We start from the raw sequence: 26,109 nt of genomic DNA, 5'->3' as shown, positions 1-26,109 counted from the left end.
TAGTAAAGATTACCAGAACGCATGGCCCTGCTTGTTCAGGCAAAGTTGCATTAAGTCATCTAAAATGAAAAAAAGATCATGAATTCCCAATGAAAGTAATGGAAATTCCTGAAACATATGGTTTTAACCAACTTGATCACCCAATGAAAAATAACGGAAATTTCTGAAATTCCTAAAATGAAAAGGGTAAAAGTCAATTGAACCACGGGACTATTAAATTCATGATGAAAGGTTGATGAAGTTGGGCTGTAACTCACAGGAAGGAAGAGAGAAAAAAGAGACTGATATATGTCAGAAAGAACAGGCAAACTGATAAAAAATCAATGCAGAAAAATGTTTATAGGGATGAAGAGTTAAAAAATTGGGGCATCATTTACAAAAGGAAGTTTGCCATAAATAAGGAATTCAATCACAGTTATTTCACACCAAAGTTAACCACATCTGGAATGTGTTACCATGAAAGATCATTAAAGCAAATAGAATGAATGATACCAAGATGTGTTTGTGCAGAAAGAATAGAACCAAGTGACATGTGAGGAAACAGGAATGGGAAGTTGTGGTAAATCAAAATGTATGGGCATTTCTGGAATTTGAAGTCTTTGGTGGTTCCTATGTTTCTTGTATTATTATGACAGTATGTGCTCATTCTTCATGGTCTATCATCTATAATTTCTTTCATCAGTGAGAGTGAAAACAGTAAATAGCCTAATTCATGACCAATTTAATAATCTCTGTCAATGACAACAAAAATACTAACTACAGTGGAGTCTGATTATTCAGGGAATGTCAACTAAAGAACTATATACAGAATGTCCACTTTTCTCGGAACAATACAGTTCACAGCTTCATAAAAGATGTTGAATTGATACCATACGCTCCTAACAGTTCGTCCATCATGTGGATATCAACAAAACGGAAACTCTCTATTATTCCATCCAGGACCAATTAATGAGTAATTTAGAAGATTAATGATCCCCTGTAAAAAATCTGCTATTCCCAAATATCCTCTGATGTCTTATTATAATGCACCAAGGATACAAAAGCAGCACATATTTGAGCAGGCAGCAATAAAGGAAAGAAACTGAGACAATGTTGATTCATGTTCTTGGTGACAGAAGAGAAAGCTTCTCGTGCAATGTTCCTGTTCTGGAACATGGCTTGTTGATTTAAAGGCACCGTCCACTATGATTTTTGGTCTGACATGGTTCAGCTAACAATATGATCCCAAGAAGCAATCCAACAACCCTTAGATTGAGGAGAGAGGCGATGAGGGATGTTGCACTCCAGGAAAGCAGTCTTATACAGATTTTACAGAACATGAAACTACATTATTAATGCATATGTTAAGAAATGCAAGAAACTTGTCTTTATTTATTTTGCTTTCCCCACTTAACTTCCCTGAGAGCAAATGCCATTCCAATCTCATATTATTGGGCTGTCATTTGCATAGTTCCATTACCCAAACAGCAGTAATGCAGTGGTAACATGTAGTCTGATTTTCAAGTTGGTGCTGAGGAGGAAAAAGTACAACTGTGCAGATGAAGAATAAGTGAGACACCGGGGACTGCAGATGCTAGAAGCTGGAGCAAGAAGAAGACAAAACGCTGGACGCTGGAGGAACTCGGTAGATCAGGCAGGGAAATGGATAGTCAATGTTTATGGGTCAAAACCATTCATCCGGACTGAAAGGCAGAGGGAACGGAGCCAGTGTAAGAAAGTCGAGGGTAGGAGTGCAGCTGGAGCTGGGAAGTAGATCCATGTGAAGAGGGGTGATAGACAGATGGGGGAATGAAGAGTTGAAATAGCAAGAAAGGCAGGAAGGTTACAGGAGGAGGCGACAAAGAATTGCAGATGATTAAACCTGAGAGAAGAGAAAGATGGGACATGGAGTCAATTGAGGGAGGTGGGATGAGTGTGTGGCTGATGGGCAGAAGGAGAGAGAAGAGGGTGAGAGGGGAAAGAGACAAGGTGATGGGTGTTGGGGTGAACGTAGGAAGAAGTGGACAGTTTAAGAGAAGGGAGAAAAGGGGTTGGGGGGGGGGTAAGCAGTTTACCTGCAACTGGAGAAACCAATATTCAATATTCATGCCATTGGTTTATAGGCCTAACCAGGCAGAATGTGAGGGCTTGTTCTTTTTGCTTGTGTTTAGCCTCCACCATGGTAGAGACATGCTGGTGTGGGAATGGAAATGTGAAAAACAGTCTGTTAACTTTAAAAAAAAGCATACCTTGGAGTTCAGTTTGGAGAGATCATACCTCCTTTCAGAAAGATTAAACACCTGTGAAAAGAAAATGAATTTATTGAATAAAGGAGAGTGATAAGGTTTGTGAGCCATCCTGTCCACTATGGAGAGTACAAAACAATGTGATGATTTGGTAGAAAAATCAATAGCAACATTCATCAATCCCTGCTTTAGTTTCCTTGCCTTATGCTTATACTTTTTAAATATAACAATTGTGCTAATAACTCTCATTTACAATGTTGAAACTGCTGGTTTAATCTTTAGTATTGCTTTTACCATAAACATTCAACTGGCACACACTGCCAGATTATCTGACTGCTTTAGAATACTCAAAAACTTAAAAACTTTTACTTTCCACATATCATTTCATTCTGCAATATCAGATGGGGACGAAACAGTTCAAAATTCATTGTGACCCTATCCTAGCTTTCAAGAGTGGGATAATTCATTATTCAGACTATGCTCTCAGCAGGATTCTCGACTGACAGTTTACCACAAGAAAAACAAATACGTCCCATCTCAAAAGCATTCCTTTTCTCACCCAGCTGCAATTTGTTTGCCTATAGGCTCCATAATCATCATCCAAACATTCCTGCAGTTTCTAAACTCTGAGCGCTCTCTTATGTTCTAAAGTGAGGAAATTAAGACAGATTGTTCATTAATAATTCTGTATCTTCATGGTTTTCTTAGACCACTCCGCTTTCTTTTGTCCACAATCTTTTGATCTCCACTATCATCCAGTTTAATTTTTCTTGCCTTTTTCTCCATCACCATCCGTCACTTTCCACCTTCCTCCGCATCTCAAAATACTTATCTCTAGATTTCCCATGTTCTAATGATATGTAAGAAAATGTCGCAAAGAAAGAAAACAGTTCCTCATACTTTGAACAGCTTTTCTCCCCACAGATGCTGCCTGCCCATTTAAATAAGAAACAAGAGGAGTGCACCATTTTGTTTGAACCTTTTTACCATTCAGTAAGAATATGGCTCATCTGACATCGCCAGAATCGTCTTCATGCCTGGTTCTCATAAGCCTGAATTCTGGGTTGGGTGTTACAGAACAAACCAGATTTGATTAGGAGCTTAAGATAAAGGGACCCTTAGGAGGCAGTGATCATAATATGATTGAATTCACCCTGCAATTTGAGACGGAGAAGCTAAAGTCAGATGTATCAGTATTACAGTGTAGTAAAGGGAATTACAGGGGCATGAGTGAGGAGCTGGCCAAAGTTGACTGGAAGGAGACATTGCTGCTATTGGACTGCTAGAAAATGACACTGTAAAGGTAGTAATAGAGGACAAAGAAATGGCGGACAAACTTAATTATTTTGCATCAGCCTTCACTGTGGAAGACACCAGCAGTATGCCAGAAATTCCAGGGTGTCAGTGGGGCAGAAGTGAGTGTAGTTGCTATTAATATTGAGAAGGTACTTGGGAAACTGAAAAGTCCGAAGGTAGTTAAGTCACTTGGACTAGATGAATTACACTCAAAGGTTCTGAAGATGTAGTGAACAGGTTATGGAGATATTAGTACTGATTTTTCAAGAATCACTAGATTCTAGAATGGTTCTGGAAAACTGAAAAATTGCAAACATCACCCATCTTTAAAAAGGGAGGGAGACAGAAGAAAGGAAATTACAGGCTAATCAGCCTTACTGCAGTGGCTGGAATCCATTATTAAGGATGAGATTTGGGGGTATTTGGAGGCACATGATAAAGTAGGCCAAAGTCAGCATGGCTTCTTTGAAGGAAAATCTTGTCTGACAAGACAGTTGGAATTTTTTGAGGAAATGATAAGCATGATCGACAACGGAGAGTCAGTCAATGTTGTTTACTTTTATTTTAAGAAGGCCTTTGATAAGGTGCCACATATGAGGCTGCTTAACAAGTTAAAAGCCCATGGTATTACAAGAAAAATACTACCTTGGTTAAAAGATTGGCTGATTGTCAGGAGACAGAGAGTGGGAATAAAGGAGGCCTTTTCTGTTGGCTGCCAGTGACTAGTGGTGTTCCACAGGGCTCGGTGTTGGTACCACTTCTTTTCATGTTGTATGTCAACAATTTGGATGATGGAATCTACAGCTTTGTGGCCAAGTTTGCAGATGATACAAAGATAGGCAGAGAGGCAGATAGTGTTGAGGAAGCAGAGAGTCTGCATAGAAGAACTTGGACAGATTGGAAGATTGGACAAAGAAGTAGCAGATGGATTATAGTGTAGAGAACTGTATGGTCATGCAATTTGGTAGAAGGAATAAAGGCATAGACTATTTTCTGAACAGGGAAAAAATTTACAAATCGGAGGTGCAAAGAGACTTGGGAATCCTTGTGCATGATTCCCTAAAGGTTAACTTGCAGATTGAGTTGGTAGTAAGGAGGGTAAATGCAATATTAGGATTCATTTTGAGAGGCCTAAATACAACAGCAAGGATGTAATGGCAAAGCTTTATAAGACATTGGTCAAACAGCACTTGGAGTATTGTGAGCAGTTTTGGGCCTTTTCATTAAGAAAAAATGTACTGGCAGTGGAGAAAGTCCAGAGGAGGCTCACGAAAATGATTTTGGGAATGAAAGGGTTAATATATGTGGAGCATTTGATGGCTCTGGACCTTTACTCACTGGGGTTTAGAAGAATGAGGGAGGAAACTCATTGAAACCTATCAAATGTTGAAAGGCCTAGATAGAGTAGTTGTGGAGAGGATGCTTCCTATAGTTGGGGAGTCTAGGACCAGAAGGCACAGCCTCAGAATAAATAACTTCCATTTAGAATCAGAATCAGAATCAGACTTATTATCACTGGCATGTGTTGTGAAATTTGTTAACTCAGCAGCAGCAGTTCAATGCAATACATGATAATACAGAAAGAAAAAATAAATAAGTATATCAATTAAAGTATATATATACACACACACACACATATATGTATATTGAATATATTAAAAATACTGCAAAAACAGAAATAATATATATTACAAAATGAGATAGTGTTCATGGGTTCAATGTCCATTTAGGACTCGTGTGGCAGAGGGGAAGAAGCTGTCCTTGAATCGCTGAGTGTGTGCCTTCAGGCTTCTGTACCTCCTTCCTGATGGTAACAATGAGAAGAGGGCATACCTTGGGTGATGGGGGTCCTTAATAATGGACACTGCCTTTCTGAGACACCGGTCCTTGAAGATGTCTTGGGTACGACAGAGGTTAGTACCCAAGATGAAGTTGACTAATTTTACAACTTTCTGTAGCTTATTTCAGTCCTGTGCAGTAGCCCTTCCTACATCAGACAGTGATGCAGCCTCCATGGTACATCTGCAGAAGTTTTTGAGTGTTTTAGCTGACAAACCAAATCTCCTCAAGCCCCTTCTGAAATAGCTGCTGTCTTGCCTTCTTTATATCTGCATAGATACGTTGGGACCTGGCATGATCCTCAGAGATCATGACACCCAGGACCTTGAAATTGCTCACTCTCTCCACTTCTGATCCCTCTATGAGGATTCATTCATGTTCCCTCATCTTACCCTTCCTAAAGTCCACAATCAGCTCTTTCGTCTTACTGACACTGAGTGCAAGGTTGTTGCTGTGACGCCACTCCACGAGTTGGTATATCTCACTCCTGTACATCCTCTTATCTCCATCTGAGATTCTACCAACAATGGATGTATTATCAGCAAATTTATAGATGGTATTTGACCTATGCCTAGCCACACGGTCATGGGGTATAGAGACAGTAGAGCAGTGGCCTAAGCACACACCCAAGGGCATTGATAGGTTCTTGGTTGGTTAGCTTACATGGAGAAGGCAGGAAAATAGGGTTGAGAGGGATAATAAATCAGCCATGATGGAATAGCGGAGCAGACCCAGTGTGCTGAGTGCTATAATTGTGTTCCTATGTCTAATGGTCTTACAGTAATACTCTTAAAATATTAAAAATCTACATCAGCCTTGGAAATTCTTAAATAGGCTAGCATCAACTATTCTCTGTGTTTTGAGAACTCCATGACTGCTAAAATTTCCTCATCTCATTCTTAGTTGGGTAACCACTTATTCAGAGACTCTGCCTTCTTCTTATAGATTCCCCATATCAGTCGAATATCCACTCAACATCTACAGTGTCAGGTCTCTTCATAAAATAGGCACTCATTCATCTAATAGTCTGGAAATGTAAGTCCGGTCTGCTGAACTTTCATTCGTGACATCTTCTTACCTAGAATCAATCCAGTGAATACTTACTTCACCATCACCAACAGAGAGATAGACTTTATTCCAAAGTCGACAAAAACTATATGACAAATAGGAAGTATTCGAAGTATTTGTGTGGGCACAGCTTGCCAATTATGGTGATTTGGTGCTGCACAGCAAAAGGTCTTACTAGCCACTTGAAGCTGACAAAGGTCAAGTAGCTGCAACAGCAAGATCTGCTCCAGTGGGGACCCAAGGGGCAGGAGAGCAACAAGTGAAGGCAGCTTGTCATTGCTACAAAAGGCTGCTGTGGCTGCCTGAAGCTGGTATTTTCATTACATACTGGAGCCATTATTAATTTTCAAGGCCTTCAATAACTCATAGCTGTGAAATTCCTGAAATCTTCGAGTCTGGACAAATCAGCAAAATGCATACATCCAAACACTGTATATTTTGATTTGAATTTCAGCTAAAGAGTGCAAGACTTATTTTTAACATCTGTGTTCAATTAGTGCCCTCTTTGAAATGTCTCTCTCTAACCAGGATACCAATTATAGAAAAAATAAGCAGCACACAATTTGCTTGAGAGAACTCTGGGTTAAGTGTGTTAATTATGTGCTTTCAGTCCTCATTAATTTGCAAAACAATATGAACAAAGCTGTAACCTTGCTATATTTTTATGTATTGATATGTGATGAAATGGAAATCAGCCCAATATATAAATACCCATAAATGTGATCACTGTAAAATATTTTTAAACTATGGAGTGATTAAGATCTTGCTAATACCAGCTGGAAGTACATTATACTAATACCTCATACCTCTGAAACAACAAATTTCATAACATAATAAAACTGAATTAACCCTATTTCTAATTCACTGTTACAACTTTGTCCAAGGTATTAATATTCAGTGAAATAGTGCATAGTGTTGAACTGAATTTTATTTCTGTATTTGTATAATCCAAACCTGCCTGATGGCTGATCTTAAACATTTACGATGATTTTAAACATTTAGTTCAGGATTGTGACAACTTCTAAGTTTCAGGGAGCGTACCACACACAGACAAGACTGCAGCAACTCAACTTAATGAAAGCATAACCTTCAGAGTAATCACGATTTAATGACGTCAGTTAGGTTACTGTGTATCAAGGTAATTCATAAAATATTTATCCTCAAATGATTTGGCAAGACTCTTCAAATGTCTGAACAATCTGGTGCATTACTAATCCTTACAATGGACAGCTTTTATTCAGTTTCCAATATATGTTGAGTTTATTTTTCTCCATTAGGTCAAGATATGAAGTATTACATTTGGCATAGATACCTCCGGACAAGGGAGAGGAAAGAGCCCAGTCAGTCTGGTAACTCCCATTGCAAAATGATTATTTGTTAATGTGAAAGATAAGCACAAACTCTAACCTCATTACAGGAAGAAGTCAGAGAAAACAAGAAACCAGAGACTAGTTTGCTTGTATTAATAGCAGAAAAAAATGCTACTCTTAAGGAAGTACAAACAGGACACTAAGAAAATACCAATAACATAAGAGGATCAGAGTTGGAGAAGAGAAAATTACAAAGTCATAGAATAATGTAGCCTAGAAATAGTCAACTTGTCCATGCTGACTACAGCATTCTTATGCCTATCGGCCCATAATCTTACAAGCTCCTCCATGTACCTATCGAAATGTCTCCGAAATGTTGCAGTTGTACCGGCCATGACCTCTTCCTCTAGCATTGCACTCCAAGTACTCACTACCCTTGCTGTAAAGAAGTTAGACAAGGTGGGATGAGGTCTCCCTAGCCCAGAAAGTTTAGAACCAAGGATCACAATCTCAAATAAGCAGTTTGTCATTTAGGATAGAGATGAGAAGAAATTTCTAAACATCAGGAAGTAGTCAATATTTGGAATTCTCTCTCTATGATGGCGGTGGAGCCTCACTAACCAACTGCATGCAAGATAAAGGTCATTATTTGAGAATAAGAGGGAAAACAGGAAACTGCAGAACTGTAATTAATAAATCGAAATAATAGAACATAATAGGACACTGCAGAATCAGCCATGATTTATGAAAGATATGTTTGATTCATTAACTGGAAGCTTATGAAAAGTGACTGGCTAATAAGGGAGAACCAGAATATGTGGGGTCTTTGAACCTTCAGAAGATTTTCAATTAGGTCCCACACCTGAGGTTGGTCAACAAGATTATATCACAAGGATTTGGGGAGGGGGAGGGGTAACATACTGACATAGATTGAGACATAGATTACCAACATCCAGAAAACGAGAGTGAATATATGTGTCTTTCTCGAGCTGGAAGGTATACAGCGGGACTCAGTGCTTAGACCCCGGCTCTTCACAATCTATATTAATTATTTGTCCTCAGGAGACCAAATAGCAGAATATTTATTTTGAATGGTGACATATTGTAAAATGTGACAGTTCTCATACACAAACCACTAAAATGTAACATATGAGCACAGTGAGCAGTTAGGACCGATGGAATATTTTCATTGGAAACGTACAGGAGTAAAGATATCTTACTCCAATTATGTAGGGCTTTGGTAAGAACGATCGAGTTTTTATTTAATACATTTTTATTTTATTTATTGAGATGCAGTGGGGAATCGGCCCTTCCAGGGCTTCAAGCCATGCCACCCAACAATCCCTAATTTAATCGTAGCCTAATCACAGGACAATTTACAATGACCAATTAACCTACCAACCAGTATGTCTTTAGATTGTGGGAGGAAACCGGAGCACCTGGAGGAAACCCATGCGGTCACGGGGAGAATTTACAAACTCCTTTTAGGCAGTGGTGGGATTTGAACCCAGGTTGCTGGTACTGTAGAGTGTTGCGCTAACTCTCTTATTAGATAAGGAGAGCAAAAATTAAATATCTGCCATTGAGGGAATGCAGCAAATATTCAATGGAGAAACTCCAAATTGTTGCAACTTTGCATTGTGAGGAGAATTTGAGTAATTTCCAGAGATTAAGAGAATGAAAAGAGATTGCATAGAATCGTGTGAAAATTCTACACAACCCTACAGGTAGGCTTCAGGAAAGAGGTTTCTCCTGGTTGCAAAATCTACAAAAAACTTTTGGAATAAAGAAAGGATCATTTAGCACTGAGAAAAGGAGAAATTTACTCTCTCAGAGGGAAGTGACTCCTTGTAATTCTCTACCCTGGAGGAAAGTTGGGGTTCACCCATTCATCTCAATCACAGGAGAGATCAGTGGAGTTTTTAATATCAAAAGAATCCAATGGATATGGTGACAGCATAGGCAAAATGGTAATGAGATAGAAGATCAGTAATGATCTCAGACACTTAGAATGGTACACGGATCGGAAAAGTTGACATAAGTATGGACCAAACACAAGGAAATGGGATGGGTTCAAGTCAATAACTTGGTTAGCATGGATGAGCTGGCCCAAAGGGCCTGGTTTGTGCTGTTCAACTCTATGACTCCACCCATGGTGAGACAAGTATAAGTAGCTGAAAGAGCCATTCCTACTTCCTTTGTTCCCCATTATGTTCCACTTCTTTCCAGACTGGGAGTGGCCCAGCAGGGCAGAATTCATCGGCATCTACAAACTGAATGCTCACTTGTGCACTTCACCAACAGACTGGTTACATCCGCCAAGTTCTCATCAAATAGGAGGTTTCATCATGCAGAAACTTAATCTGCTAAAGAAACCTGACTTCAACAGAATATCCCAAAGGCATTCAGTAATAGACCCCACTCCTAAAGATGAAAGGCTCCCTAACCAACTCAAGCAACCAGCAGAATTTGTAAAGGAAAAATACAACCACAGAGTGGGACAGTAGAAGTGAGAATGATTGGAGCGGGAGAAAGAAGGGAGACGATAACTAGAGGGAGATCACTGAAAGGAGAGGTAGGGGAAGTGCAAGAAGTGGGAGAGAGAGAGATAGAAGTTGAGCAGGTATTCAAAGAGGAAATGAGTGCTTGTAGTGATGGTATAATAGGAAAGGAAATTAATGTGTTAAGTAAAGTTGAAGAATTCTGAACGGGAGTAAAGGTTTGGAGACAGAAGACCAGACAATTAAAGAAGGGCTTCAAACGGACACATTCTTCCCAAACTATCATCCAAGTGCAGCCTTCAACCACTGGTAATTCTCCTTTGTCCCTACCACCATCCTTTACTTCCCATGCGGCGACATAGTCGCAAAAGGAAGTGTGAATGAAGAAGCTTTACAGAAAGACCTAGAATTCACAAGAAGATACAAAGAACAAAAAGGAGTAAGTGAGTGACAAAATATGAGCAGTAACACAGGGAATGTACTAGCACATGAAAACTCTGAAACATGTTGCAGCCTCTTCTATTTCCTTCTTTTGTGATTTACACTTTTTTTGTGGAATATTCCTCTCAATGAATAATACATTTCACAATGTTGTGATGCTATGACTTGCTGTGAAAACATTCTTTGCAGGTGGTGCACCTACTATCCTTAGTACATGTATCTGAATCTGTCTAAACCTGCTTGATGCCTACAATTAAAATGTTGTACATATCTTTCATATTCCTGAAGAAAGAATTCACTCAGTAATCCTATATTTGAAGATTAGCACTCTTTTATTTATCTCAACGTACGCAACCTATCACTGAGCCACTCCTGAGAGTTCCTCATTAGCTGCAAATTTTCCAAAACATCTAATTATCCTTGCTACCAAATACCTTCAGCAAAAATGCACCAAGAGTTTGACTTCGCTTGAATAACCATTCCATGCTTTTTTTGTCTGGTAATGTACAAAAGAAATTCAAATAACAGAATTCTCCAATATCCTAAAATATCAAAATGGAAACATTCATATCAATATGGATGAAACATTTGCAGACACCCAGGATTTCTCTGAAGTGTTCCACTGGAGCAGTGTTTGTGAAAATTGGCAGAAACATCTAGATGAGAATACAGGCAAGATTTCTGAAATTCTTTGTTTCTTCTGGGTTACACACAATGATTTAGTTAACTAAATAAAAATTTCTGATTTAAATTTCACTCAGTTAGTTCCCTGCAACCCTTACCAAATAATTATCTCCATGTTTGGATTTCAGCATCCGTGTTACATCCTGCAGATTATGAAAGTAGGTGTCTTCTGAACAGCCAGCAGGAAAAGAAACTGCAATGATGCGCTCCGTAATGTAAGTCAGATCAAGCTCATAACCTTCCTCCATAATGTGACCTGATTCCACACTCCTGCACACAGAAAACAAATAATAAAACCTTTCAAATAAGTCAAAATATATTTAACTTCAGTACAAAGTATCTTGTGAAGCCAAAAGAAAGAGAAGGAGAACCAGCTTTATACATGAATAAGGATTTAGAAATTAAAGGAGTTTTTTGAGCAAGAACGTTAATTATTCGAGCATTCATTAACAACATGGTCTGCTGTAAATCTTGACATTTACTGGTCCCAGAATATGATAAAAGAAAGGAAAATCTATGTACATTGTAGACATTATGCAATATTAAATGGAACAGTGCCTTTCAAACTTGCCAACATCACGTAACACATAGCCACACAATAACAAGATTTATTTATTAATCCATGGGATCTATAATGACCAGCAGATTCTTGAACTGTTTCAGAAAAGGCTGATTACACAGTTGAATGAAAACAGGTAGCAAAACAGCGAGTGTAAATGATGCAGGATATCTGAGGTCCGGCCATTTATGATCTCACTTGTACTCCACTGCAGCTTTCTTTCCCAACCTCTCTGTTAGCTCAACAATGATTGTCTTTCTCCATCATGTGGTTCAAAGCAGACGATCCCAGTGTCATGAAAACTTGAAGAACTGAACAGCCTGTTTTGGATCCTGTGCATTAATTCTCAATCTTGTGTTCTCATCTTCCTTAGATGCACAGCAAAGGGTATCCTAACTGGCTGCATCACGCCTGCTATGGAAACAATGCCCAGGAACAGAAAAGGGGACCGAAAGTGGTGGCCACAGTTCAGTCCATCACAGGCAAAGCCCTCCCCACCACTGATTACACTTACATGGAGTACTGGCACAAGAAAGCAGCATCCATCTTCAAAGTCCCCCACCACCCAGGCCGTGCTCTAACCTAGCTGCTACCATTGGGCAGAAGGTACAGAAGCCTTAAGCCCCACACCACTAGACTCTGGAACATTACCCTACAACCAATAGTCTCCTGAAATGGTGTGGATACAGAAATCTTTACAGCTCAATATTATATTTTATTTCCACAGTTTGCCTTCCTTAGCACAACGGTTAGTTTTCAGTCCTTGTTTTTATATAGCTTTTCATAAATTCTATTGTATTTCTTTTCCTTCTGTAAATGCGTGCAAGGTTGAGCGCTCCAGTTTCCTTCCACAGTCCAAAGATGTACCAGTTATAAGGTTAATTTCTCATTGTAAATTGTCCTGAGATTAGGCTATGTTTAAGTTGGTGGGTTGCTGGTGGTGCGGCTCGAAGGGCTGAGATGGAGGGAGGGTGGATGGATGTATGATAGATGGATAGATAGATACTGTAGATATAAGGAACATGAATCGCAGGGTATTATATGGTAACATATATGTACTTTGATAAAGAATTTACTTTAAACTGTGAACATCTGTCTTGTGGTTTACTTTTGGCTATCTCTACAAATTGAGTGCCATTTTTTTTGATGTTTGATATAGTGCTCAGTGTGTGGTCTGACAGGAACTGCCATGGGCTTCAAATTCAGCTCTCCACGTTGTGCATTCTACAATATTTTTTAACATTCTGTTGACTTTCTTGACTGTTAGACTGCACTAGCTACACATATTGAGCGCTGATTAACTAGTCGGCCTCAGGGCTAACGGATCTAATTCTGATCACGGGCAATTGTTCCTGATCTGACTTGCAACTTCAACAGGGATAAATATGTCAGCAATTAGCCGGCTTCAGTACACACTGTACGTTTTTGTCATCGGGTGGGGAATGGAGAGAGCAGAATGAGGCAGCTGATTTACTATTGCCTGTTTTCTGCATCCAAATTTGAATTCTACTGTCACCTTTTCTCCCAAGCATCTAATAGAATTAAAAGCAAACAAAAAAATGACTAGACTGGAAACCTGAAATAAAAGTAGAAAATGATGGATATGTTCAACAGGCCGGGAAGCACCCGTGGCAAAGAAACAGAGTTAATGTTTCAGGTGATGAAAAGCCCTCTGTTTTTCCCTCCATACATAATGACTATTTCACCGTAATTCATGAATCCACGTCTTTCCCATTTCCATTCCCCGTGCAGTACTTTCAGGCCGCCCATGGTTAAACTTCATTGGCCGTTTATCTGCTCATGTAGAAGAAGCAACTCCCAAGCTGCCTCCTCCTGTTCTATATCTGCCTTTTTTGTTTCAGTTTTATTCACATATCTAACCAATCTACATCACACTTCTAAAACCAAGTCCCTGATGGATAGTAGAAACAGTAGCATTTGCACTACTAAGCCCAAGAACAGTCTACTCATTAATTTCTATCAATAGCTGCAGTTAAAGGAAGAAATCCGGACTTCTTATGCGCAAAGGTTAACTCTCCCAAACTTCCCCATTTTCACTATACTGGAAGAAGCTGCTGCAGCACACTGAAGCCTGCTGACATTGCTTAAAAGCAGAGATTCTTCCCACTAGCATTTTAAATAAAGAACTAGTTTTCATTCTAATTCTAAATGTCAGCATTGTCAAAATCAATAAAAGAAAAGGAACTCTCTACCTTTTCTCTCCATATTACTTACCACATTAGCACACTTCAAGAATTAATCCAGTGTTTGCAGAATTTCTTTCCACGCTGCAAGTAAGAAGATGACGCAGAAACATTCGCCTCTTAAGCGCACTCTGCCTTTGTCAGACTAATTTTAACTTGCTACTCTGGACCCACCTAACTGCCTTAAAACTGTGGTTCAGGCTTTTGAGGAACTTTGAAAATGACTATTCCAATCATCAAACGAGTCACAAATAGAGGTTACATGAAGATAAACTGATTGTCTATTCCCTCTCTTCACCTTGCACTTTATCTTTGATACAAAAGGATGGCTCAGGCAAGCCAAGTCCTTCAGTGGTGCCCCAGCTTTAATCAAAACATCCACTTGAGCACCTCCTACTAATTTTGCTGAAATCTGGGAGAAAACATGCTTTTGCCCTTTGCCTTATATTTCCCTGTTTCTTCTTTCTCAAGCATTTTCCAGTTATGCCCGCTGGAAAACAAGCTTCAAAGGAGATACATCAATCATCCGTTGAGGTGATCACTGAGGATTTGCTGATTTAAACATGCCCTCGTGTGCCTTCTAGCTGCTCATTTTCCACACACTCATTTTTTTTTTAAAACAGCAACTGGTGGAGAAGAATTGTAACTAACTGGCAAAAGAATCAAGAGGGCATAAGAGAGGCAGAAGTGGATTCAATAGTAACTTTTCAATGAACATACATTTGTATAAAAATAAAAATAAATTCTGGGAGTTAAGGGAAGACCATAAGGAAAGAACCAACAGGAGAGCTCTAACAAAGATCCACTAAAGCCACAATGAACTGAATTCCCTCAGCTTGCGATGTATGGTTCTACAGTTCTACTTTTGACACTCCACGAGTCAAATATTTCACAAACAGTAATTTTCCTTGTGTTCAATAATTTTGTAGAAACTCACTGATTTATTGAAGAATCCTCTTCGGTTAGACCCCAAAAGAGCACGGCCTTTCTTCAGTCAGTCAATAAAGACAGTAAATTTAAACAGTTCTATTAAACCTTCTATTAACTATTGCTGTTTATATACTGTAAGTACTCACTGTAGGTCTGATTTCTACTTATACCTGTGGTTTCAGATCACCCTAGTGAAACTTTAGTTCCTATTTCATTTGCTTTAAATGCGTGTTCTACAATGAACAAACATTACTGTGATCCATAGTTCAACAGTGAACAAATTAACATACAGTAATTCTTCATGACGCAAGAAGACACCGAGTCTGTGCTAGTTTACGGAGCAATCTCATTCTCCATTAGTTTTCCCTGTAATCTATTCTCTACTCACCTCCCCCCCACCCACAACATTCCCTTCAATTCCTTCCTGATTCAGCCACTGAGTCGTACACAAGCGTGCCAATCTTTGTGTACTGGAACAGTGGAGCGGGGGGAGCAGAAATGTACCCAGCCCTAGTGAGGAACAACAGACTCCACACAGACCACACTACCCCATTACCCCTACTAATGTGTCACTACTTATATAATTAACAAAATAACAAGTCCTCCCAGCTTCAGTGGGTAAATATTTGATTTTACTTATTAGTCTTTTGTGAACTTAGCTTTGCTGATCAGGTCGGCATTTACTGCCTATTCATAAAAGGTTTCCAGACAATTTCAGAAAGGAGGCAACTGTATTACTCTACGTCTGGAATTGCATATAAACTGAGGACAACAGATTTCCTCTCCTGTAGGACATTTGTTACCCATATGAGTTTTAATGTCAATCTAGCACTTCTATATGCTTTTACAAATATTTTTATATTGCTAACTGAATTAAGGTTTCCACGACTGCTACAGCAGAATTTGGAATCTGGTCTCTGGATGGTTCGTTCAGGTCTCAGAACAATCGATGTTAAATCAACCACTGTACCATCATCTTAAAGTCTTTTTGGGGTTGGTAATAATTAGAATGCATCTTATTAAAACTTACTGAGATGAGTTGTGACTGAAAGACGAGCTCTTCAGATAATTATTTGGTGCCTGTAATTATTAAAAAAGAACAATTTAGTTTCTGGCAGTTACAACTGAAACAGGTGAATATGTACAATATCACTGAGGAAAGATTACTGACATGAAACTTTAGCTCTGCTTCTAACTCCAGAGATGGCAGCCGACTCCGAGTATTCTGTTTATTATGTTCATCCTGCACAATAGTTTCATAACACTAGACTCTGAAAGGCTTGAAATCTGGTAGTTTGAAGAATGCTCAAAAAGTTATACTGAAATTATTTTATTTTTAAATTATGTACTGCATTTGATCTAAAGAAATGAAAAATGAAGCAATGATTTGTAAATATCACAGATATTATGGTTTTGACGAAGATTTCCCTTGCACAAAGCTGCCTGAACTACTGAGTGTTTCCAGCATTGATTATTTTGAACTGGAATTGGTTTATTGAGGCACAGTGAAAAGTTTGTCTTACGTCCTGTTCATACGGATCAATTCATTACACAGTGCATTGAAATAATACATGCTAAAACAACAACAGGGTGCAGAATAAAGTGTAACAGCCACAGAGAAGTGCTGTGCAGGTAGACAATAAGATGCAACGTCATAACAAGAAAAATTGTGAGGTCAAGAGTCCACCTTATTGTATGAGGGAACCATTCAATATTCTTGTAATTATGGTATAGAAGCTGTCCTTGAACCAAGGATGCAGCGGCAGCCGGAGAGCACCCGGCACATCTTTCAGAAAAAAGCCGAAATAAACAAGCTAATTAATTAGGTGCCGCCTGGCACGTAAATGTCGGCCCATATCAGAGGCGATTGCCGATTTCACTTGCTCTACGCGATGTTCACTCCTCTTTCCAGGGTGCTGGAGCCTTTAGCTGTTCCATTGTTTGGTCAACTTAAACGCCAGCCCAGGCAGGCTGAAAAGACAGGGCTGTCAGGATTGAGGTGTCATGTTGAACCTACACAAACTTCTAATAAAGTATAGGCGCTGCCGTGCTTTCTCTGTGATGACAGTTACGTGCTGGTCCCAGGACAGATCCTCTGACACCCTTCAGAGAGAGAAACATCGATCCTCAATGCCGAGGAATTTGAAGTTATTGACCCTCTCCACCTCAGTTCCTCTAATGAAGACTGGCTTCTGGGCGGCACCTAATTAATTAGCTTGTTAATTTTGGCTTTTTTCTTAAAGATGGGCTGGGTGCGCTCCAGATACCACTGCATCCCTGCCTTGAACCTAGTGTTATGTGCTTTTGGACTTTTGCATCTTCTGCCCAATGGAAAAGGAGGGAAGAGAGAATGTCAAGGGTGGTTGGAATCTTTGATATTGCTGGCTGCTTTACTGAGGCATCAAGAAGTAAAGACAGAATTCATGGAGGGGAGGCTGTCTTCTGTGATGTGATGAATTGTGCCTTAACACTCTATGGTCATAGGCAGAGCAGTTACCACACCAAGCTCTGATGCATCCAGGTTGGATGCTTTCTGTCAGACATTGATAAAAATTAGTGAGGGTCAAATGGGACATGCCAAATTTCATTAGCTCCAGGCATTGGTGATTTTTCATGGCTGTGACACCTACATGGCTAGTCCAGAACATTCACTCCAGTATATTGGAGGCTGTCTAGAAGTTTGGTAATATAACAATCCCCTTCTGTTTAAAACATGCATACTGTAGAATGTATTAAGGATGCTGCTTGACTTCATTTCACAGCCCATTACTGCATGCAAGCCCTGCCACATACGACTGATCTGGGACTCAATTTTGGAGTGGTCTTGTCTCTTGGCATATCTGATAGCTTTACAGATGTTGTATCTTTATTTCTTGTAAAGGTCAGGATGATGGAGACTTGACTTCAGTAGAGAGATCTGATTTGAATGATGGAGACATTGACTTTAGTAGGGAATAGATCTCTTGGTTTATCTACGGTACCCCGATAGTACACTTCACGACACATTCCTCAATACACTTGCTGATAAAGTCCGTGATGGTGGTGATACACTCAACTGGGCTAATAGCTAAGACTCGGAGTATGGACTGGTCTAAAACTCAAAGCATTCAAATAGTTCAACTATTTCCTCAGAGCAGCACTGCATGACTTTGCTTTTAGATTTTATTACCCTCAGAGTGACAGGATTTTAGCGAGAATGTACAATTGTACAACCATTTTTGGCAGAACTGCAGATGGTGATGAAAAGGCGTACAGGAGCAAAATATATCAGATAGTTGGGTGGTGTTGCAAAAACAACCTTGCACTCAATGTCAGCAGACCAAAGAGCTTATTATGGGCTTTAGGAAGAGTAAGGCGAGGGAACAAAAACCAATCCTCACAGAAGGATCAGAAGCAGCAACAGTGAGCGATTTCAAGTTCCTTGGTGTCAATATCTCTGAGGACCTAACCTGTATGCAACATATTGATTCGGCTATAAAGAAGGCAAGACAGTGGCTGTATTTCATTAGAACTTTGAGGCAATTTGGTTTGTCAACTAAAACACTCGAAAATATCTACAAATGTGTATTTATTTAATATAACTCAGTTTTTAAAAAATATTTATTTATCATGTATATCATTGTACGAGGGGTGATTGATAAGTTCGTGGCCTAAGGTAGAAGGAGTCAATTTTAGAAAACCTAGCACATTTATTTTTCAACATAGTCCCCTCCTACATGTACACATTAAGTCCAGCGGTCATGGAGCATACGGATCCCTTCTTTGTAGAAGTGGTCCACAGCAGGGGTGATTGATAAGTTATAGAAGGAGATGAGTTATTAACTTCAAACTTTCTGCATTATCACTCAAAGAGTTGAACTGCACATGCATGTTGTTACGTACCCCGTAACTGGGTTGCCAAACCAGCAGAAATGGATCACTCAGTTGGAGTCTGGAGTACTGGAACTAAGAAAGTTTTATTAAAGAAATAAGCAACACAGTAATCGAAAGGATAATAAATGCAACAGTTCAGCAATGATAACCACTCATGTGCACAGAATTAAGGTAACAGCATCAATCAAGCTCTATCGTTGTCTAGGGGTAAATGACCAAATTTCAAAGTGACTCAAAGTTCAGTTCGCAGTAATCGTTGCCATGGCGATGGACAATGTGGGGGAAGAGAGAGATAGAACAGGAACAACTGATCATTCAGAACGGCTTCACTCACAGACCTGCGAGATTGCTCACAAGCAGCTTTTGGGCGGGTCCTTGGTGATGTCACCTGAGGTCACCGACTGTGACCCCTCCTCCAGATGCAGTCGATCCTCTGCAGTGAACCCGGCACCCAGGCAAGGGCGGACACACACCGGGTTCCCGCTGATCGTACCTTTCCACCCTGGCCGTTGTCTGATACCTCTCACCGACTCGTGAGAGGCGCACCGCTTCCAGGGTCTCGTTACCTCGGGTGGCGTGTGTGTCTTAGCGAACCGGTCCCTTTTTATCCCCCTGCTGGGGTATCGCCTGTCCATACTTCAAACAGTTCAAGGTTCAAAGGGGGGGAGCCGCTCCAGACAGCTCTTTCTCCCCGGTCCCTTCATTACACATCTCCAGACGCTGCTCCATTGTTCCTTATCTCTCCTTCCCCTGAGGACAGGTGGCAGACCACTTGCTGATGTCACTGATGCTAACCCAGGCCAGCAAACATCTTAATTTTATGTGTATTCTCGTCACACTTCCCCCCTTTAAGGATTTTTACCGGGAGGTAAAAATTACAAACATGAATACATTATTTGATACATACACAAATATACATCTTTATCAGCTATTTGGCTAATACAAAGAATTTGAAGCTGTCAACACCTTGACAGACAGTCATCACATTTTCTGTTCCTTTTACACGTGTTATTAATAATCCCTTAGACCAGGCTCCAACTCAGCAAACTTCATAGTGGCCAAAAACACTGATGAATTGCGATCAATGTAACCTCTCATTTGGCTTTTTCCCGGGCCACAATAACAAGGGTCGTCCCATTCCGACTCAGTTTTCTCTCGCAAGGGCTTAGTAGGAGGGGGACGGGTATTGACCGCAGAGTTATTGCAAAACTTCCTGCAGTACCCCACCATCTCCAAGAGCCTTCTGAGGGCCCTCTTGTCTGTCGGGGTTGGGAGGTCAGCGATAGCCTGCACTGTAGCTTGCATCGCTGCCAGCTGCCCCTGTGTCACCACAATTCCCAGGTAAGTGACCCTCGTCTGGCCGAATTCATTTTTTTCAAGGTTCACTATCAGGCTGGCTTCAGACAGCCGTATTAAATTGCCAATACACACCTCTGTGTTCATCAGCCCTTTAGTCACTGAATTACTCAATATATATGAGTGTTCTTTACTAGGCTGCCCTATTGTAACAGACATCACCCAACGTCCCAGTTCTTTGCATTTCCTCGGGACAATCAAACACATGGGTGCGAGTCGTCTAATTACTTCTTCTAAAGATTCGCTTTGTTCGGGGATTAAGGGAGAGACCTTATCAGTAGACCTGGCCAAAACAATAGCCTTCTCCCATCTGATCGATCCCATACTAATCTTTTCAAAATGTTTTTTTCCTCTTATCAGGGGGCCCCTAGCTTCATTGATTTCCACGCTAACACCAACTAGGTTTGTTAGCATATCAAAAGCCGGTGACCGTCTCAGTTCGCGTCGGTCATGATCAATAACATTTTTCCCCCTGGGCAGCCGGTAAATCTCTTTCATGATTCCACCAACTGTTTCCTCCAGCACCGCAAAATGTCCACCGGGGGGTACCTTGTGGGCCATGTTAAAAACCTCATCCCCATAACTCTTTTGCACCACCCCCTACTCCTCATCTGCGGATACTGTCCTTGATTTCCCTTTCTTCCTTAGCACTTCCTCATCCGCACAATAGCCTACTAGTTCCCTTGTTAAAGCTGTGTCAGAGAGAGCTGTCTCGGCAAAAACCATCAGCCCCTCGCCTCGCTCCTGCGTCTGCACAAATTCTTTCCTGGCTACTGCTACGTCCATCCCAGCTCCCTCACTACCTCTTATCTCACTACACCCTGTCTCATACAAGGTTAGCAGAAATGTTTCAGCTAAATTCACTATCGCGGGCTCGTGATGAACCTGTGAGTCCATGGATGGGGCCTCAATGCTGGCAGGCTGACCTGTCAATCTCACGATTGGGAACAAGATTCCTCCGGCGATGTCATTACCGAGCAAGACTTCCACGTCTTTCATCGGTAATTCGGACCTCACCCCGATCGTGACTAGTCCAGAGACCAGGTTGCTCTGTAAGTGTATCTGGTGCAAAGGGACTGACTCTGTCCCTTCCCCAACACCTTTGACCTCTACCTCCCCAGTCTGGGTCTCTGAGCTAAACTCTAATACACTCTTCAGTATTAGTGACTGACACGCTCCTGTGTCTCTCCAGATCCGCACTGGAACTGGTTTTAACCTCTCCTTCACTGACACCAATCCGGCCGAGATAAACCTCTCGCGCCCTTCCTGGACTTTTTCAGACCTGTCCTTCCCTAGCGGTTCGCTTAACAGCTCGATACAGCCATTCAAAATTTCCGCTTTTCCTTTCCCCGTCTCCTTCCTTGGGGCAAAGCACCTGGACGCAAAGTGTCCGACTTTCCCACAATTATAACAGACGACCCCAGGAGACTTCCTACCAGACTGCTCCCGGTCTACCTTATCCTTTTCACTAGTCCCCGGCTTACTTTCTGACTTTTCCGGCGGACTCTCCCCGCCGTCCTGACTACCCTTCTGGTAGCCTTTACTCGGGGCAAACTTCATTTTATGCGTCAACGCATACTCATCCGCTAACTTAGCAGTTGCAGCTAACGTGGCTGCCTCTTTCTCATCGAGGTAGGGTCTCATACCCTCAGGGACACAACCTTTAAACTGCTCAATCAGGATCAGCTGCAGCAGTCTGTCATAATCCCCCTCTACCCCCTTCGAGGCGCACCAACGCTCACAATATGTCTGCATCTCACGGGCAAACTCCAAATACGTGCGGTCCCACCGTTTCCTCGCATTCCGGAACCTCGGCCGGTATGCCTCCGGGACCAACTCATAAATCCTGAGGATGACCTCTTTCACCACCTCATACCTCTGGGCATCTTCCGCGGACAAAGCTGAGTAAGCTTCTTGGGCCTTCCCTTTCAGTACACTCTGAAGTAAAACAACCCACTTATCCCTCGGCCATTCTTGACTTATAGCCACTTTTTCGCAGTGGAGGAAGTACCGATCCACGTCGGTATCGTCAAATGGGGGAACCAGCCTAACCTCCTGGGTCGCCCGGAACCCTCCACCTTGGTTCGGCACGAGCCCCTGCTCGGCCCTATCTTTAACTTCTCCAGCTCAAATTCCCTTTCCCTCTGTTTCCCTCTCTCTTCTCGCTCCCATTGCCTCTCTTTCTCCTCTCTCTCTGTCTTTCTCTCTCTTCGTGTTCTAACTGCCGTACCCGGAACTCGTGCTCGAGTCTCAGTTTTTCAAGCTGTACCTGTACTGCGTCTCCAGCAGGTTTTTCAATAGACACCACCCCCAGCTCACCTTGGGGAAACACACCTTTAGATACATAGTGCTCTACAATAGCTCTGTGTATCTCCTCTCTCCTCATTGTCGACTTCACCTTAGCAAGATTCAACCGTTTGGCCACAGCTATCAATTCCGATTTCCTGGCATCCTCTAATGCCTCCAAGGTCGGCGCCTTTATAAATTCCTCAGCCTCCATTTCTGCTGTTTGTCTTTTCTTTCTTTCGGGAATTTTAACCCAATCAATTTACTCTGTCCCAAATTTAGCGTTCAAAATCGCGGGCGAGAACCCCACTTATGTTACGTACCCTGTAACTGGGTTGCCAAACCAGCAGAAATGGATCACTCAGTTGGAGTCTGGAGTACTGGAACTAAGAAAGTTTTATTAAAGAAATTAGCAACACAGTAATCGAAAGGATAATAAATGCAACAGTTCAGCAATGATAACCACTCATGTGCACAGAATTAAGATAACAGCATCAATCAAGCTCTATCGTTGTCTAGGGGTAAATGACCAAATTTCAAAGTAACTCAAAGTTCAGTTCGCAGTAATCGTTGCCATGGCGATGGACAACGTGGGGGAAGAGAGAGATAGAACAGGAACAACTGATCATTCAGAACGGCTTCACTCACAGACCTGCAAGATTGCTCACAAGCAGCTTTTGGGCGGGTCCTTGGTGATGTCACCTGAGGTCACCGACTGTGACCCCTCCTCCAGATGCGGTCGATCCTCTGCAGTGAACCCGGCACCCAGGCAAGGGCGGACACACACCGGGTTCCCGCTGATCGTACCTTTCCACCCTGGCCGTTGTCTGATACCTCTCACCGACTCGTGAGAGGCGCACCGCTTCCAGGGTCTCGTTACCTCGGGTGGCGTGTGTGTCTTAGCGAACCGGTCCCTTTTTATCCCCCTGCTGGGGTATCGCCTGTCCATACTTCAAACAGTTCAAGGTTCAAAGGGGGGGAGCCGCTCCAGACAGCTCTTTCTCCCCGGTCCCTTCATTACACATCTCCAGACGCTGCTCCATTGTTCCTTATCTCTCCTTCCCCTGAGGACAGGTGGCAGACCACTTGCTGATGTCACTGATGCTAACCCAGGCCAGCAAACATCTTAATTTTATGTGTATTCTCGTCACAATGTAACGAGAGCGTCTTGGACCTCCAGATGGTCCACAGCAGGGGTGATTGATAAGTTCATGGCCTATGGTAGAAGGAGATGTATTATACAGCTCTTGTTACATGCACCTGCAGTTCAACTCTTTGAGTGAAACTGCAGAAAGTTTAAAGTTAATAACTCATCTCCTTCTACCTTAGGCCATGAACTTATCAATTACCCCTATATATGGACCACTTCTGGAGGTCCAAGACACTGACTTCTACACAGAAGGGATCCACATGCTCCACGACCGCTGGACTAAGTGTGTAAATGTAGGAAAAATAAATGCGGTAGGTTTTCTAAAATTGACTCCCTCTACCTTAGGCCACAAACTTATCAATCACCCCTCAAACTACTGCCATAAAAAAGTTAACAAATTTCATGGCATATGCTGATGATATTAAATCTGATTCTGATTCTGAGAGCGAAATATACTCAGTACCTTCCTAGGAAAACTCATTCCCTGTTAAAAATACAGCGACCTTTAAAGTCAAAACAACAAAAAAGGCATGTAACAAAACAGCCACTGCTTCATGAAAATAATGTATACTGTGAGACTTCTGATTTTATAAAAACAGTGAAGTTCTGCTAGCCAATTTAACTTTATAACTGACACGAACATGTAAAATAGCAATCCAACTGTAAGCAATTACAGTAGAAGCAATTTCTAAACAGAAAAAAAACACTGGTTTAGTAAGGACAAGCTACATTTAAACTAAGCAGGAACAAAGCATATGAAGAACATTGAAGAAGGCGATGAGGAAAGATTGAAAAACAGATATGCAGGGGCAAGGCCAGTAGATTATTAGCTCCAGATGTGACTGTTCCCATCACAGAAGGTAGACGAGGGAGTATGGGATCACTATTAAACACAACTGAAATGGAGACCATGAAAGAGGCGAGACTGGGGGAGGGAAAAAGAAATGGAAAACAAATGTAAAGGATGTGTCCACAACAATATTCTTCTCACCTTCAGAGACACCAAGTGAATGCACACAATTAATTTATTATCATCTGAAACTGGGACTTCTGAAAGCACTGGACACAAATATCAGAAAAGGAATTTAGAGCAGATATCTTGTGGGGCAAAATTCTCAGCACTAGCTGAAATCTTGTGTAGTGGGTAGAATAGATAATCTCTGCCTATAAATCACTATTTCAAAATTTATAATCTGGCAATGACCTCAGATGTGGCATGAACATCGTAAAAATTATTTTTGACAACTTGTATCATGCACCCAGATATAACTTCATTACAACTAAACAATTTCATTTCCCCTAACGGACTGGGATTGGATGAAGAAATTACTCGCCTGAGTAGTTAACTGGGTCCAATTTATGTTCAATGGTTTTGATGAAATAAAAGTCCAGACACCTGTAGAACCAGACCAAATTCTAGCTGTTTGGTGCCTATAATGAAGTAAACCATTCAGTGTTTTTCACAGGAGGATATGACAGGATTTGATACTGAGATGTACAAAAAGGAGGGGAGTTAACTAACCTTGTATGAAGAAAAAAAAATCAAGCAGATTATAGATTATGGAAAAATCTTAATCAAAGGATAATAGGGTAATAAATCTGTTCCATGAAGTAATCACACAGGTGGAAAAGTTGTAAATTGGCCCACTGTGATAATGAAATAGCTTTCCAACTGATAATAATCTTGTTATGGAGTTTATCATTTATTGAGTTCTATTCAGTAAACAATGCTGTGCTGTCTCTTTAATGTACACAACACAAAGTAAAGGATGAATCATCCCATTCTTTTGAAAAATACAAGTAATATAGCCAAACTGAATGGCATCAATGGAATATTCTGCAGCTTGCCTAGTTCTTTATATTATTTTCCTGACAATGGATTCATTCACTATAAGCCGACTATCAGTCCAGATATAAAGCACAACATCAATGACATATCTTATTTACAACACTATTTTTACTCTTCCCATTTTATAGAGGAAGCAACTCAGGCATTGTTACAGTCACACAACAAATCCCACAGTTGAGTCAGGAAACCTACATTCACTGCCACTCCCTGAACTTGTAAAGTATTTGGTGAATCTCACTTTCTCCCTTTAACCTTCAAGGTAACTGGCGCTAAGTTCCCAGGCAGAACATGTCTTCCTCTCCACGTTCCACCATAAGTAACTGGTCATGATAAACGGTTGATCATATGGCCTGAATTGTTGCTGCTGTGGGACTTGTCATTGTATACTAGTGATAGGACTGACACATAAACTTATGATAAATGGTGAAGAAATGGGGAATAAACTTAACCACTATTTTGTAAAAGTCATCATTTTTTCTTTGATATTTGAAGTGCTATTATACCATGATGCAGACCGCACCAGTAAACTGGTTTCTCA

General features: G+C 41.0%; 1 protein-coding gene across 11 annotated transcripts in view; it reads right to left on the bottom strand.

Moving 5' to 3' along the window:
- Nucleotides 1-26,109, bottom strand: part of LOC134344347 (tensin-3-like) — a 453,918-nt gene that overhangs the window by 166,687 nt on the left and 261,122 nt on the right. For all 11 annotated transcript variants that reach the window (XR_010017422.1, XM_063043978.1, XM_063043980.1 and 8 more), the window contains 3 exons: nucleotides 16,088-16,137; nucleotides 11,463-11,634; nucleotides 2,229-2,279 (listed from right to left, as the gene is read on the bottom strand). Coding sequence is in view for 10 of the 11 variants with exons in the window: in XM_063043978.1 (XP_062900048.1) it covers nucleotides 2,229-2,279; nucleotides 11,463-11,634; nucleotides 16,088-16,137 (273 nt within the window). In the remaining variant the exon portion in view is untranslated. The remainder of the gene's footprint in view (nucleotides 1-2,228; nucleotides 2,280-11,462; nucleotides 11,635-16,087; nucleotides 16,138-26,109) is intronic.

Source organism: Mobula hypostoma, chromosome 3, assembly GCF_963921235.1.
Source record: "Mobula hypostoma chromosome 3, sMobHyp1.1, whole genome shotgun sequence".
Classification (NCBI taxonomy): Eukaryota; Metazoa; Chordata; class Chondrichthyes; order Myliobatiformes; family Myliobatidae; genus Mobula; species Mobula hypostoma.
This window is presented reverse-complemented; position numbering and strand designations above follow the sequence as displayed.